Source organism: Xenopus laevis, chromosome 9_10L, assembly GCF_017654675.1.
Source record: "Xenopus laevis strain J_2021 chromosome 9_10L, Xenopus_laevis_v10.1, whole genome shotgun sequence".
Lineage (NCBI taxonomy): Eukaryota > Metazoa > Chordata > Amphibia > Anura > Pipidae > Xenopus > Xenopus laevis.
The window spans coordinates 82,665,733-82,683,136 of record NC_054387.1 but is presented as its reverse complement, the minus strand read 5'-3'; the positions used below and the strand labels follow the sequence as shown (position 1 = coordinate 82,683,136).

The 17,404-nt window shown below is 38.2% G+C and overlaps 1 protein-coding gene across 5 annotated transcripts in view; it reads left to right on the top strand.

The window, feature by feature from the left end:
• LOC108701416 (melanophilin) overlaps positions 1 to 17,115 on the top strand; it is a 36,867-nt gene extending 19,752 nt beyond the window's left edge. For 2 of the 5 annotated variants that reach the window (XM_018236067.2, XM_018236066.2), the window contains exons 10-17: positions 4,924 to 5,007; positions 5,084 to 5,251; positions 9,563 to 9,718; positions 10,554 to 10,646; positions 12,424 to 12,513; positions 12,743 to 12,800; positions 14,674 to 14,765; positions 16,137 to 17,114. In XM_018236067.2, coding sequence (XP_018091556.1) covers positions 4,924 to 5,007; positions 5,084 to 5,251; positions 9,563 to 9,718; positions 10,554 to 10,646; positions 12,424 to 12,513; positions 12,743 to 12,800; positions 14,674 to 14,765; positions 16,137 to 16,154 — 759 coding nt within the window. In that variant the 3' untranslated portion in view covers positions 16,155 to 17,114. Of the gene's footprint in view, positions 1 to 4,923; positions 5,008 to 5,083; positions 5,252 to 9,562; positions 9,719 to 10,553; positions 10,647 to 12,423; positions 12,514 to 12,742; positions 12,801 to 14,673; positions 14,766 to 16,136 lie in introns of all 5 variants that reach the window. The other 3 variants (XM_041576538.1, XM_041576536.1, XM_041576537.1) reach the window with 2 other exon arrangements.
• The last annotated feature ends 289 nt before the right edge of the window (positions 17,116 to 17,404 follow it).

Genomic DNA, 17,404 nt, shown 5'->3' with positions numbered 1-17,404 from the left:
TTACGTTTATATACTGTATATATATATACATGTAATCACATAAAGAAATAGTATAATGGTTGCACAAAATATTTTCTCGAAATGTGAAATTAGCAGCACCCCTAAACAGCAACAGAACCCACACTATAAAGGTAATCCCCTTTCAGCACTCACACCATCTTAACTCTTTTTTTACCTTTCCTATGTTCTGCATGTGTTTCATTTATTCCCAGCAGTGAGAAAGATAGGGATTTTTATTAAAAATAAAAATCAACAATACAAGAAAACAACTTTCAAAAATCCAAAATTAGCTAAACAAACTATAAATTAAAAAGCATAACAATTAAAGGCTTATTAGATAGTATCAAAATAATCCATTCTTGCAAAATCAACCCCCTCCACAATTCCATATTTCCCTTATTTACACTGATTTCTTTAAGTCTTATAAGAAACAGTTCTCTCAGAATCTTTTTAACTGTCAAGTCAATAGTACCCTCCTCCCTTCCCATGGTTTTATAGCATCTCATTATCCATAAGAAAAATCTGATGACAGTAAAGATAATGTAAAGACTCTCTTTTTCAAAAGGATGCTGCCGACTATCCCATATTCTCTTTCCTTGTAAGTACGTACCCCCTACAGAATGTACTGACTCCCAAACTAGACAAAGCCTGATCATAAATGGCCTGGGATACAGAACACTGTAATAAAAAGTGCTCCGTGGTCTCCTCCTGCCAACACTCCCAGGAACAAAACCTAGAAACAATGAGAACAGAAGGATCTTGATCAGATTAACCCTTTCTCTATAGGTCTCCTTCCAAGATTTCCAATGCTGAACTTTTGCCAAACTAGCATCTGCTTTTTCTTCCGAATTTAGTAGACCATTATTATTCCTCCCAAATTTAATTCAAGATCTTTACCTACTCTGGGGCTACTGGGAAAATTTCAACCTGAAAAGTTGGTTCCCCGCCCAGTGTCAAAAAGCTTCCCAATTTTCCTGATTAACAGAGGAGCCAGAGGCCCTGACCACCTCAACCTCTGCCTGCTCAGAAATGATCACTGACATATCAGTGTGGCTACCAGGCACACAGACCTCCTCCAAGTCCTTATCCTCCACCATCCTCAGGAAGGGGTCCAAAGCAAATACATAGGGAAGAGGACTCAGAGGGCAGCCCTGTCTTACCCTGACTCCAACCTCAAAGCTTTCACCTTGCCAAGCATTAATCAGTGGGAACAGGGCCAGATTTACATAGCATGCGCCTCTAGGCCCGCTGTCATTTGTTGACCATGTCCACCCCCATTTATTCGCTCAAATTTTCATCATCAGGACAGGAGCAATGGGGATTGGAGCCCGGGAGATTTAAAAAACTATCGTTTCTCCTACTCATCCCCAGTGTTCTGAACCAATGCGGGTGTGGTTCGGGCAGCATGCCGCCCCCTAAAATCCTGCCACCCTAGGCCCGGCATCGGTGGCCTCTCCACAAATCCAGACCTGAGTAGGAAGCTTTTCGCCCCTTCATACAAAACTTTTAACCAGTTAATTAATTTATCTGGGATGTCATATTTAGACAAAACAAACCATAGATCGATCATATCAAAAACTTTCGTCTGATCCAGAGACAACAGATATTTGCTCCAACCAGGAGCTTTGCATAACTCCACGGCCTCCCTTAAAGTAAGGATTGCTCCAAAGATGCTCCGCCGCTTCACCATACAAAACTGACAGAACAATAATAAGGTGCTAGAAAATAAAGCTAACTGGGAAAACAGGATCCTTGCAACAATCTTCCTATCTGTATTGAGAAGGGCAATTGGACTCCAGTTCTCAATCCTCTCTTCATCCTTCCCCTTTGACAGCAGAATCAGGGCAAAAACTCTCATTGACTCACAAAACCCACTCCCTTTTCAAACACCTTTGTTAACATCGTGACTAACAGCTCCTTTAAGGTCTTATCAAATTCTGTTGTAAGCCCATCAGGCCCAGGAGCTTTTTTGTTGTGCATTCTTTCAATCGCACCCTCCACATCCTCCTCTTTAATATGTGCTGTCAAAGGGGAAAAGTCAAATTTGCTGTATCAGGTCCTGGGGTCACCTTCAAGAAGTTTTCAGTCCTTTCCCTCTCCAAAGCCTTATGTCTGAACAAGCTGTCATAGTACGACCTTACAACTCAGAGGATTCCCTCCAGGCCTGGACTGGCAATCTGTGGGTTCTGGCAAATGCCAGAGGGGCTGCTGTAAGATGCCATAGACACCCACTATTTAGTGGGCTGGTGGGGGCTGTCTGGGCCTCTGTCTGGCCTGTTGGGGCCTCTGGGTACCTGAAATGCCAGGGCCTATTTTGATTCTCAGTCCAGAGCTGATACCCTCCCTGGAATACTGTAAACAACCTTCAGAGTCTAAAAGGCCAGTCACTTGCTTTTTCTTTCTACTATTCTGAAAAGGGTCCAGAGAGTTTTTTGGCAGTGAGAAAGTGAGAAAATGTATTGCCACAGATAAGCAGGAGAATCAAGGTAGGCTGGTAATTATATAGCTAGGTTAGGAGGAGTTTCTCCAAAATAGTTTGCACAGTCTAAATTGGAGAACAAATCATATAGTCTGAGCTAGATAGAGAGAAAATTAGTCCTGAATGTGTCTTTTTGGAAACTACTCTGGTTGCTGTGATATCTCAAGTGAAATGTATCCCATATATATCAGTGAACTAGCATCTAGTGGGCAAAAACTGTGCCTTCTAGGATATTTAGTTACATTTGAAAAATGAACCTAGCAATGAAGTTAGGCATATCAGGGTTTTTCTCAATAAGAAGACAAGGTTTCAGGGTTCTGTCTTGTGGGCCCCTTGATATTAGATTCTCTGGTGGGCCCTTGATTTTCCAGTCCAACTCTTCCCCCATTTGAGTGTTATGCGTGCATACAATTCTTTAGGTCAGTGGCAGCAGCTTTAGCTGCAACTGCACTGTGAAACTTTAATTTTGCATAACTTGATATATATATATTTATATATATATATATATATATATATATATATATATATATATATATATATATATATATATATCTGTACCTATTATAAGGATACCTAAATACTTATTATAGTGATGGAAGAATCTGTGCTGTTCGCTTCACAGGGAAATTCAGGAAATGGCGAAAAATTCGCAAAACGCATTGAAATCAATGGGCTTCAAAATAATTTTGACATGCGTCAAAGTTTATGCATGGGACAATTTTGAAGCTAGACAAATTTTGTTGGCTAGCGAATTTTTCACTGGTGAATTGTCGCCGCAGTTTCTCAAATTAATTTGCATTCAGTGAAACTCAGAAATTCGCCACAAATTCGTGTCATCACTAATTATCTAAGTTAGGCTCTCTAAGAAAAAATACCTGATGCAAAACAGTCTTGAACACTTGTAAATGTTATAAACATACTGTAGGAATATAATGTATAGATATATGGATATAGGAATATAATAATATGTAATATAAACATCAAAACCTCATTGGTTCTCTGTAAGCAGCATGACCCCGGGTTGGTTTACAGATGTAAACACTAAAGGGTAAGGCCTGTCAGTTACTTCTATGCTATCCCAGAATCCCTATCTAAAGTGTCAATCTTAACATGGTCAGCACAGAAACTGTGGGCATTCCACCAAACATAATGAGTGACTCATGAGTGCTTACTGTCACATGGGGCTAAGATTAAACACAGTTATTTAAAGAAATTCCTTTCTAGGGATTAAATAAACATTCAGTGCTGTAGGAGTGCTCCAAAGGAACAGAGGCTTACTATGAGCATAGGCGAGGTTACTTTGTTTTTTGCACATTTATTGCCACATTATGGCTTAGTTATTAACAGCTGTGAGTCACTGGGAAACTAATATAAGAATATCATTTTTCATTTTAGATGTTTATTAACCTTCATGAGATCTGTATATAGACACGCATAAACAGACAGGCCCAGTGTTAGATAAATGGAGGGCCCCAGACAATGCTCCCTCTTAGATGTATGACTGCTCACCAGACCAGCTAATGTTGACCTAGATATCTAAAGAAATGAAAAATACTCCATTAGTTTCCATGGGGTGGCATGGTCCTTTGATATTTTCCCTGAGAGGGTTGCAACAACAGCCCAATCAGTTTTACTCAACAAACTCTGGTTTGCACTTCTCTTTCTATTCCATTTGACAAAGGTTCAAAATTATCCATATATATCTATATATCGATCCAACTTCAAGAAGCAACACCTGTATAATACATAAACTCTGCTCGGACTTCTTACCTCTCTTATGCAGCAGTATAGTTCAGTGAGCCATCTAGTGGTCAAATAATAGAATTTCCTCACTTGTACTACCGAAACATATTACTTCTACAGACGTGAGACCTCTTATCCAGAATGCTCGAGACCTGGGATTTTCCAGAAAAACGATCTTTCAATAATTTTGATCTTGATCCCCTAAGTCTACTAATGAAACAATTTAAACATGTATTAAACCCAATAGGATTGTTTTGCCTTCAGTAAGGATTGATTAAATCTTAGTTTGGATCAAGTACAAGGTACTGTTTTATTAGTACAGAGAAAAGGGAAGTCGTTTTTAAAAATGTGAATTATTTGGTTGAACTGGAGTCTATGGGAGATGGTCTTCCCATAATTTGGAGCTTTCATTTGCATTCATATATGGCTGAAATATTCCACAAATAAATACCAAATTACTATACATTTGAATGACCTGGTGGCTCAAAACATATTATTTATTCTGACAAAGGGGTGTTTGATGACAGGGCTATAAATTTTAAACAAGATGAAGGGTCATTTCAAACACCTAATGGACATTTCCTACTAAGAAATCTGTGTGTGGTTATAAGCCTCCAGTTAGTAGTGGTACAACTCGTCTGCCTTGGGTAACCAATCTGGTGGTGGGATCTTTCCTATTCTCTACTCTGCCTCTTTCACAGATCTCTAATTTGAACAAGCGTATGTCAGCAATTGAGCGGATGTTAAACCGTCTAGAGGAGAGACTGTCAGTAAATTCAGATGAGGTAAACAGTGTTTCTTGTCTTCTCAATCGGAATAAGAGAAAATCCATGCAGCAATCTAACTTACTTTGCATATCAGTCTGCAGGCCCTGGAGCGCTTACTGATGCCGACATTGAAGAGGAGACGCTAAAAAGGAAGTTAGGTGAACTTGCCAGCAACATCAGTGACAAAGGAGGGTCTTCAGATGAAGAGAAGATCCCCAAATCCAAGTTTTCTAATAAGGAACAGACTTCTGAGGCCCAGAAGGTAAATGGAAAGGAAATATCAAGTCTCCTGATAAGACTTGGTATTTGGTCATGCTATGCTGCAGAGTCATGTACTAAATATTGATATTAAAAGTCATATTTTATGCAACATTTCCCCTTTAGTGAAATCATAAATAGATTAAATCCTACCCTTATTTATGTAGTCTCAGCAAAAGGAGGACTTTGGTTCTCTGTCCATAAATTCAATCACTAATCACTAGGGCTCAAGTGCAGCACAGGACTGGACCTATTGGTCATTGCATCCCTAATGTGTATGTCTTCACCTATCCATCAACCTGTTTTTTCGTAAACTTGATTTTGATTTGTTAAATAATAACATGCAGCTTACTTTAATATCGTTTAGGGATTTTTTTCAGCTATCCCATACATATACTATATGGCCAAAAGTATGTGAACTGTTGTCTGCCTAACATCTTATTTCAAAATGAAGGGAATTAATGAACCAAGGGATAAGTTGGTCATCTCTTTACAACAAGCATCCTTAATGATGCCATATTGTTTTAGAAGGGTATAAACACAAATCCAGCCACCTTGTTTCATTTAGTAATTCATTATGAAATTATTTAACACTCACAAATGTATATGTTAAAGCTCCCAAAACATTGTGTACAACAGTAGTACATGCTTATCGAAAAAGCTGTCCATTTTGTGCCATGTCTTATGAGAGAGGCTTATTGCACCGCACCTAAGTGCAATGGCACTTTTTTTATTTTGATGACAGCTTCTTGTAGTAACTGTAATAAAAAGCAAGAATGGGAAATTCTGAGAGTAGCCCTATGTTTGGCGAGAACTACAGTGCTAGTTATAGCAAAGGGAGTAATCAGCTGAAGGTAGCAAGCATTTTGATAGCTGCTTTAAAAAGCTGAAATTAAAATATCCCCTCAGCAATATTTTTAAGGAGTTTGTAATCGTATATTTTCCCCATGCTTGTGTGGGGTTTCTCCAGGTACTCCGGTATTCTCTCGTACCCCAAAAACAGACACAGATTAAATGTCTCCTGATAAGACTTGTAAGCTCCACTAAGGCAGGGACTGATGAGAATAGTGTATAATCTCTGTATAGTATTGTGTAAAATGTAATTCCTCTCATTTAAACTTGACCCTGCTGTGAGTGAATAGCAGAACCATTTTCCCACCTATAGTAGTCAAAATCGAGCAGGGCAAAAAACATAATCAAATCTTCCCAGTATATTTATTAATGTAGCTTGTCTCCCTTTTATATGAAGACATATGCGTGCTAGGTTTAGTGATCCATTTATTTTTCATATTTTTTAAAGCAGAATATGTATTTTTTGTCACTGTCCCTTCATAGGGTAGGGAATTTACAAGGCAACCAGTTTGTTCACATATATTCATGGAGTGAATTGCAATAGCAAAGTTGTTGTATAAGATGGAATGTACCCACCAGACCCTCTAGTCTAGAGTCTATTGTGGGATGGGGTAACATGCGGGGGTGGCAGCACTGCTTCTGTGACAGCTGGAATGTTGGTACTGTGCACTCTCCAGTGGGTAATGGAGATTTTCTGGTGCACTAGAAAAGCATATTTATAAAGCTAAATGATCACCTGAGAAGATGAGTTTTAAAATAGAAGCTTGTCCAAGTGGCGACCTGTCACACCACAAATGAATCAGCAGTAACTTTTTAAAAGATTATACCAGAATAAAGAGGATTTTTCTTGGGGTGTTACAAACAGCCTTGATGAGACCTCCATATACCCTCTCAATAAGGGCCTGTTAATGGGTGCTCTCTGACTCATTTGGAGCTGCTGCCTTTGTTCAAGGTTGTAAGTAGATGATACTTCATTCAGATCAAAGTACCTCTTTTGCATGGTTTTGAGACTGGAGATAAAAGCTCTCAAGAAACTGCTCCAACCCTGGCAATGAGAGCACATTCAGCCCCCACAGCACCAACACAAGAGAGGTTCTTCTGTTATGCTTGAAAGTATCAATAGAAGGGCACTCTCTAACTCTGAGCATGACGATTTGTTTTAATGCTAATGGATCTCTTTAGCTGATAAAAACAAAGAAGGAGAGTGTCACATGTATGTGCTGCTGGTATATTGGTTGTTTGGTGGTTTTGTTCCTTCTTATGAATAATTGCTTTTTGCATGCCCACACTTTCTTAACAGACAATTTATCCTTGGCAATGGCCTTCTCTTTCGTTCTCTATGGTTCCATACCGAGCAATATTGGCCTAATAGGTCTGATGTGGGAATATTCTATTAGTCAATATTACTAGGATGTATTAATGTCAAGGACAGCCCAGTTCCATTCATCAGTGGGAACAATAGGTATAATGTAACTATACAATGTAGGGTTTCTTACGTCAACTCTATTATCGTTAAAATAATTACAAAACATATTAATTTGCTCACGTAGCTTTTTTTGTCTACAAATTTCCATTAATAATAGTGGCAGCTGTCATATTGCTCTGCTGAGGAATGACATGATCTTGTCTGTTGATGAGAGGTGACCTCCAGTGGCCATTTTTCATGATTTTCAGTGTCTTTTGAACAAGAATGTCTTGAACTGGACAATGCCATAGGGATGTACCAAATCCAAGATTCGGTTCGGGATTGGGCCAAGATTCGTCTTTTTTCAGAAGGATTCGGCCGAATCCTTCTGCCAGGCCGAACCGAATCCAAATCCTAATTTGCATATGCAAATTAGGGGCGGAGAGGGGAATAGTGTGACTTTTTGTCACAAAACAAGGAAGTAAAAAATATTTTCCCCTTCACACACCTAATTTGCATATGCAAATTAGGATTCGGTTCGGTATTTGCCCGAATCTTTCGAGAAGGATTCGCTGGTTCGGCCGAATACAAAATAGTGGATTCGGTGCATCCCTAGCCATTACTTTTACTTGCTTTACACAGAAAAATTATTTACTCAATATAATGTCCATTATGATTGCAAGTGATCTGTTTATGGTTCTTAGTCAATAAATTCTCCCAACACATCTGCAGAGATCAGCGGCTCAGGCACTGACTGACATCACAGCCAAAACGCTGAGAACCATAAATGCCACCGAGAGAGTCATACGTGATGCATTGGGGGGCGAGTGTCAAAGGGGTCCTCCTGATATTTCCCAGCCAAGAGTCAGCAGGGAGGCACATGGGAAATTCAAGAGCCTGGAGGAAGATGTAAGGAAAGCTATAAGGCTGGGTAGGGAATAGGTAGAAAAACAAATATATGCATGCAAAGACATAAAGTACCTCTTGCCTTTACTATGCCACTATAACTAGCAGCTGAGTCTGCCATTTCTCATGACTGATGGTCAATGACATTTGTTTTTCTGTAGGTATATAAGATGGTTCGTCAATCCATTGTAGCTAGTTAGAAATGTGCTTCAGTTGTGCCTAACTATAGCTTCGCTTGTGATAATATATACTGTAGGACAATATAAGAGGATCTGTGGTTTTGATTCATAGGTTTGAAATCAGTTTATTAGAGAATCTGCTAGAAAAACAGCCCCTAGTAACATGCAATTGGTGCTATTTTAATAAAAGACACACTAGGTCTAGTAATCAATAGGAACCAATCAGATTTATAACCCTCAATATGTATAAAGCTCAGTCAGAGGGTAATTCATTGGGTCGTCTTGACGTTGCTTTAGGAAAATAATGCAATACAACACAGAAATGGCTGCACATATGCAGCAATGGAGGGCTTGTCTTAAGACTTATTGTAAAAATTTGAGTTTCATTCTCTCACAATAGTTGTCTCTGGGAACCATAAGCCAAGTGTTTCCCATTGACTGTAGAAAAGCAATCAGTAGTAGCTCCTCCTAGCGGATCTCATAGAACATGTACCGTGGTCCGTTACCACTGGCCTTAGAGCTGTGTTTTTTGTGTTTAAGCTGGTTTTATGATTCCCCGTTTGCCTGGAACCCTTTATCTCCCTCGTAACATTTGGATATATGAAAGTATTATTGTGTCTGTTTTGTACCAAAGTAACTTCCACGAATATGTAGAACTAGGGATGCACCAAATCCACTTCTGGATTGACACTACTTCTGCCAAGTATGGAATCTTTCATTAAGGATTCCGGCCCATCCCAAACCAAATGCAAATCCTAAAGTGCATATATAATTAGCAGACAAATCAGACAAATCCAGATATGGAGCATTCCTATCTAGAATACCAATAAAGTGCTCACACCAAATCTCACCCTAATTTTCTTCTAGAATGATCTTCACCCTAAATGGCCTTTAGCTTGAGCCCCCCATATCTGCTGTTTCAGCCTGGAAAGTCTGGAAACCTGTTGAAAAAAATGTCTTCCTATTTCCTCAGGTTTACATGGCAGCAGAAAAAGCATACACGTTGGATAAGAATCTGCGAGACCTAGAGGAGCGTGCCCATCAGAGTGGTACCACTGACTCTGAACTGTCAGAGTTGGAGGTCAGTGTTGCATCAGCAATCGCACAAGTTCAGCAGACAGAAAGTGAGGTGAGAAACAGAGAGATATTCTACCAAGAAGAGGAATCACAGTTTCTGACAGCTTTTGCATTCACAGCAAAATTACAGGGAGTTGTGGGACAAGAATATGGTGAACAGTCAGTGGTGCAAAACTATTCTATTACTCTATATACTATTACTCTATATTCTATTTATTATGCTGTGTAAAAGTGAAACATTACTGGTGATGCTGCTCATAGCAAATAGTAAAATAAATTATTGAAATCTAATCTCCAGTAATGCTTCACTCCACTTTTTATACAGCATGATAAATAGGCCCCTAGATGTTACTGGGCCCCACAGCACATTCGATTTAGGACCCCATATTGATAAGTTGGCGTATTCTACCAAGATACAGTATATTAAAATGATTCATTAATTAGGGCCTCACGGGTCCCCCTACACTTCTGCCCCCCCCTCCCCAACTGCAGGATCTGCTTCCTCTTTAGTTATGATGTATAAGGGTTCCACTGTGAGTGGTGTACTGTTATCTTATGCTCAGTGTTATAATTATGGTAAATATGTAGTTTTAATAGACAAGATGATACTCTAACTGTGCCTGTCATTCTACCTGCACCCAGGCATGCTGTGTTTTTGTTTGGTGAGTGCTCCTCCATGTTCCATATATATATATGGACTAGATAGTGTTAAAATAGTAAAGGAATGAAATTGGATTTAATCTCTTTTTCTCCAAAGTTCAGTTACTTCTTCCGTTCTTTTCTGTTCAGTGGCCCCTGACTATCTTTGTTATGAATGCAAAACTAAAAATGAATATTATAAAAGAAGTCTTTTACAAAAATTCAAATAGTTTATATTTTTATTTCAGGTGTCAGACATTGAATCGAGAATAGCAGCTCTGAGTGCAGCAGGACTAACTGTCTCCCCTGTAGACAAAGACAAAAGAAGATCAAGTTCCCGAGTAAGAAACATTGGTTCCCAATAGCTTTATTTTGGTTTGCCTGACTGCCTAGTTTTGCCTCGGGTATAATGGTGACCTTATAGATTGATTTGCCACTTTTAGTTTAAATACCTTAATCACTTTTATGCGTGCCAACAATTACATCTTGTGAGTAACAGGGGAACACGTTTGTTCTAAATTTGAAACATAGTTGAATTTTGGATTTTTATGCACTAGAGAAGGGGTCCCCAACCCTTCTTGCCCATGAGCTATATTACATTCGGGAGCAACATCAACATGAAAAATAGTGCTGGGGGTGCCAAATAAGGACTTATCTATTTAATAGCCTCTATGTGGACTGGCAGGCTATAGGAGACTCTGTTTGGCAATGCACCTGTTTTTTTATGCAACTAAAACTTTCCTTCAAGCCTGGGATTCAAAAATTAGCCCCTGCTTTAAGTCCACTGGGTGCAACATCCAATGGGCTGCAGAATTTATTTACAAGCATAGCTGAACTATAATTTTATGCACTTTATGCAAAGCCTAAAAAACATTATCTGTCAAAAGGAACTTGAGTGTATACACTACCCCACATGTAATAAAAGGTAATACGTTTGCCCAGGTGCAGTAATCCATAGTAACCATTAAGATGTTTGCTATGTGTCTCCCTACATTGAGCTCTGGTGACTTATAGACATACTTTTAGTTTAGGCAATTTTTTGAACTTGTCAAAATGTGTTGCTCACAAGTGGAAACAAACTTACCAAAGTTAACTGGATGGGTATTTTTTCCCATGTACACTACATAAACCCAATGTCTTATTGACATGTATCTATATAATATTTATGGTAGGCATGTGGTTTTGCAACCCTTTGGCAAATAAGAGACATTTTACTGGCAGGGCTAGTCTACTTTTAGCTGCTCCAGCACCAAAACATAGGTCATGTAGGGAGCAGTCAAGGCTCTAGCAAGGGCTCTAATGAAGTTGGTTATCCTAGGTGTAGTTGCACCCAACCTACAAATACAGGGTCAGATTGGGCCAGACCCATTCCCTGTATGAAGCCATTGCTGCTGCCCCCCACCTCCCTAGCTGGCCCCATCACAGTCATAAAAAGAAAAAGTATTGCGCTGGGTGGAAGGGGGTTGCAGCTGGGGCCCCAGGCCCCCCAGTCCAATGCTGTACAAATGTATAGTACTTAGTTGATGAAGCATTTAAAAATACAACTTTTTCCCAAACTATGGATTAATGAATGTGGCAAGAATCACTGGGACCTTTAAATTATTATTATTACTGATAATAATAAACAGATGCATAATATCACACACTTTCCAATAACCCCTAACTTTAACAAATGAACTGTCCATCCCAAGGAAAGGGAATCATACATGTGGCTACTGTTGCCCATTGTTACTGTGGTTTTGGTTTTTCTATTGGCTAGTTGGATATCATAATTCCTGAAGCTTCCTATGCTTCTTACTGAGTCCAGCTCAATATACTTGATGAGTTGCAGCACTAAAAGCTTATTGCTAATTGTAGTATTCATTTAAGTACAACAAGAGGAAGAGGTCATTCTGCTGTACCAAAAAGCTAAAATAAAGTTTAACCTTTTACATGACCTTCTACAAAGATATAATATACAGCAGCATGCAAGGAAGCCATAGTCTCTTAGGTATAATTATGTTACAATGCTCATCAGATATATCATGTAAGATTTGTAGGATGGTTATCACATTCTGAGAATAAATATAGTAAAGAAACTATAAGAAAGTACATTGTTTGCTTGCTTTTATTTGCCAGGTTTTTGCTCCTGCCATTTCCCGGAGTACAGAGCCATTCCAGGAATCTTCTCCTGATATGTACAGCATGTCAACCCCTAGAGATGCCAAGGTTGGTTGTTAACCTGCAAATAGAGGATAACATTTCAGTACATGTTGCTAACACTGACACATGCACCTTAGGTATAATTATATTTCATGAAAAATAAGGGAAACCGGTATGGTGTCTAACGCTAAATTCTCCTGGTATACATTATTTTAATGATTAAATCAATAGTATTATTACTGACTATTCAATGGTAATGGATTTGTTCGCTTAAACTGATGATTTTGTCTTTCAGATCCTAGCCATGCAGCAGGCTCTCAGGAAGAAGTTTAACATTGACCCAGATGCCATAGGTACATTTCAAATGTGCACCCTTATTATAGTATGTGTTGAATGATGAGACTTTGGGATATACTTTATTATGAATCTTGGCATTAACAAAGCTTGGTACCAAAGGGGCCTCTTGCCTGCTGGGCATTGCTCCAGGGCTCACCTTTTGGTGCAGTAGTAGACTATCATTTATGGCAACTGAACTAGCACTTAACGCACTGCAAAAGGTAAACAAATGGCAAGTTGGTTAAAGTTCCTCTTCTAAGCTTCAGTTGAAACTTGACTTCTTTTCAGTGTTTATCAGCTGTCATCAATGCTTGTTAAATCTGTGTCTGCCAGTAATATCATGTATTTATGCTGCACTGCCAACACTCATTTTCTGAGCTTGAGGCGCAGGGAGCTGCAATAATGTAGCTAATGTCATTAACAGATAATATGAAAGACTAACAAAGCCTCCATTATGTCTCTCCCACAATGTCAAGGTGTAATCCTTGACTTGTTACTGCCTGTGCGTCAGGCCCTGATCATTACTTTGAGTTAATTATTATTTTTTGTACTGGTGTGAGTCTGGTGATTGGATTGCCAGCTTTAGGATATACACAGATTTAAAACACCTTTCTTAATGTACTGGGCATAGAATTAAAGAGAGTTCTGCTCAATACCAGTTCAACATTGACTACTCACCTTAAACTCATACTAATACCTGTGAGCCCCTTCAGGGTCTCTAAGCATATCCTCAATTCAAAATGTGTACTGTTGCATGATTATACTCATCTACAGAATTTATTTTGATTATACTGTAATGTAAATCTATAAAGTAAACCTATATGTTGTATATTTCAAAATAGACCCACAGCATGCAAACTCATAGTTATCCAGATGATGTAAACTATAATTCAAGGTAACTTCTCTATCATTTGGGAAGGTGCACATATATTTATGTAGTATTGTTGATCATACCAGCCCACCCATCAGCATGTGTACACTCCTCAGTCCCACAGCAGCTGCTTCTGCTGCTCCTCTATATTATGTCCCTACATAACAGATAACCTACCTTTCATCTTCCAGCCACTGTTGCACTCCAACTCCAGTGACATCCAAACTCTATGGAATTTGCAGAGGGTGGCAGATGGCACATTTCTAACAGAGAGGAGCAATAGTTTGATATCCCTGCCCTTTATACTATAAAAGGAACATTTTTCACAATTTTTCAGAGACTTTGATAGAGACAAAATGAGTTATCCAACCCCTTGACTTCAATTAACCTCCAATGCATCTCCTATCTCACACAGAATTATCTTACTTTCCTTAATTCAAGGCATTAAATGTCGTCAACATTTATCATGCCCTCAGATTAATGACAATGGAAGGTATTATGGAACATTTCCCAGTTTACTCCAATAAGAATGTCTTAGTATAGCCCATCATATTACATATTCTGTATTCATAGGCCTTTATTATGGGTTCAAGGTTATATGTAAGACTGGGCATTACTATTCTGAGTACATTATGAGGATATCGGAGGAAATTTGTAAACAACATGATCTATTTGATTAAAATCAGTTATACTGCCTCTGCCCTGCACCTGCCTCCAGACATCCATGTCATTCAAATGCCTTTTAACTGATTGGTATATTCACCTATAAACAAATATTGCTGTAAAGCAAACGTGTCATTGCCTAGGGCTGTTCTGTCCTAAAAGAATTGCATTGCACAGGCCACAGTGTGCCGTTTTCAACTTGTATGATAAGGGAATAATAATGTCAGGAATTTAATAAGAGAAATGTGCATCCCAAAGGACTTATGTGACTAATGGCACAGTATTACCTGGTACAAATATACAGTTGATATGCTGTATTTGTAATAAATGTCTATTGTCCTCATTTATTATTTTAGAATTACCAGTTGAAAAAAGTGCATTGTACCGCGGTTCTTTGACCCAGCGTAATCCAAATGGGAAGACCAGGAAGGCAGACCGCATCTTTTCTGTAAGGAATATATGTTAATATGACAAATATGGAGCACAGCCGGTGTTTTTTGAATGATTGAGAAGAATTGCCACAGAACTCTGTTATTCTGTTATTATTTTTCTGAATATTTCAGAATAATCATATTTATGTTGAACTGTAATTATATTTGGAATATATATATATATATATATATATATATATATATATATATATAGATATATATATATATATATATATTGTATATAATACACAAGAGCCAGAAATATCCAGTAAATTATATCCTTATAAACGGTGCTTAATGATGTAATTTCTGTTACATGACTCACTGAAACTTGTGTATTATAATAAATATAGTACTACCTGTTGCAAAATTTGAAGATATTAGAAGCCACCTTGGAGTGTTTTTATGGTCATGGAACTCTTTGGTAACTTATAATATCCCTATATTTTACAAGAGGGGATACTTTATTCACTATATATACAGTATATATACTGTATATATATATATATATATATATATATATATATATATATACACTACTTATTCGTCTGTTTGTTACTGCTGGTATGTATACTAGTACAGTATATAGTTAGTATAGTGGATAGGTATACGTATAGGATATGTATATGTTTTATAACTATTTGGTCTGGGGTGGGGTACTGGGGGGATATATAATGGGGAATATTGAATACTTTGGCTTACCTTGTCTTTTAAGGCAATGGTTCCTGCCCTCATGGGGGACCTGCAGAAGTGGCAGAGGAGCGCAGCTTGATGGGCAGTTAGGGATACTTATTCTTTTCTAGAAATACCTGAATCCCAGTTTAAAGTTCAGTTAGGGTGAGATTTGGGACAGCAACTTATATGTCCCCTAGATATTCTTGGAGCTATGATTGAGATTTTTTTCCTATGTCTGTAACAACCCCTACTTTAAGATATCCAGCTGATGTGCTATAAGGTCTATAACACATTGGACCTTGGTGAAAATAAATTGTTTTCTGTGGGTAAAGAAATAACACTAGTACATGGAGGTATGGAGATAATGATACCCATCAGGGGTCTGTTATCCACTGCAACAGGCCCTTGCAAAAAAATCTTCAGAGGAGCCTGTTGTGCACCTACCAGCACCTCCCTACGCCTGATCATGTTCCCTCCTCCCTGACCATGGTGCCGGTAAGACTAGTAATCAAAATTGCAGCTGGGCAGGGGGATTTCTTACATTCATAGAGGAAGCAGACCCTTAGCTCCAGGCCCCCCTCTTCCCCGGGCCCCCTCCCTTGTGACTGCGGGGTCTGTTTCCTCTATAGTTACGCCACTGTTGTTATCATTAGCAGCTACAACCATCAGCACTAGAGTAACATGAAATATAATAGCACTCTTCTGTCTTACAGAAACCCATTGTGAGATGAAGCACTGATTCCTGCTTTTGTTTTCCACGCCTACAGTCAACTGCCTATTAATACTGCCATATATATAGATCTGATCCTGGCATATTCTGTTTCTGATATTTCTGCTCAAAGAGGAATAAAAATGAAACATGGATGAATATGGAGAGGAATGAAAAGATACCTGAATGTAGTTTGAATTGAAGGAGGGATGTTTTAGTACAGGTCCTGAAAGGCACCTTCACCTATATCATATTAATATACAGTGTATCCAATGCCTTCCTGCAGCTTGATTGTCTGGCTCTAGGTCTCCATATCATTAGAACATTTTTGGTCATATGCTCAAAAATTCATGTTGCCTTTAGCTATTAGCTTCCAATATTTGGCCCCTCAGTATCATGGACATTGTGAAAACTGTCATTGTTACAGCTAGAAAGGAGGTTCTGGTACTTCAACAAAAAAATAAGGAGTTCAGAGTTGCCTATTCCTGACCGAGGAGAAGCAGAGAACCTTGTGAGATGGAACCTCATTATATACTCTGAGTTACATCTAGTCCTTATTTGTATTATACATTATTGCTTTAATATAAATATATATATATATATATATATATATATATATATATATATATATATATATATAGTTTGCTTGTTTATGTTACATGTACTGCTGACTTGAATTAAAATCTATGGGGAAACTAAGTTGTTTGTTCCCATTTTCTGTTGAATGGTGTATTATTTAATATACTGTATAGAGTTATTTACTAAAACTTGAATTTATCTCATCTTTTTATTTAACCAAGCTCGGCCAAGCTCCCATCCACGACTTTAACTTATTTATCAATAAAATAACTCGAAAAAGTCGGGTCAGGGATAGACTGGATAAAGTCAATTGAAAACTCGAATTGTACACATTTTTTCGTTTGACTCCTGAATCACTAGATTTTTTCGGGTTATTGCCCAAAAACCCAGAATTATTCGGAATATCAGACGAAACCCAGAGCAGATAACAATATCTTCAAATTGTAAAACGGACATCTGCTATTGACTTCTACATGACCTTGGCAGATGTAAGATTTTTCGGATTTGGACTTTTAGCATCTTCGGGGTATAATAAATCTGGAAAAATGTGAGTTTTTATTTTCCGCTAAAAGTTTTGCCCAAAAAACATCGACCAGAAAAAATAACCTTCTTAATGTAATTGGATAAAATAAATACCCAATTTATGATTTAACATCATTTTCATTATATTTCAAGGTTGCAAAACACTCCAAG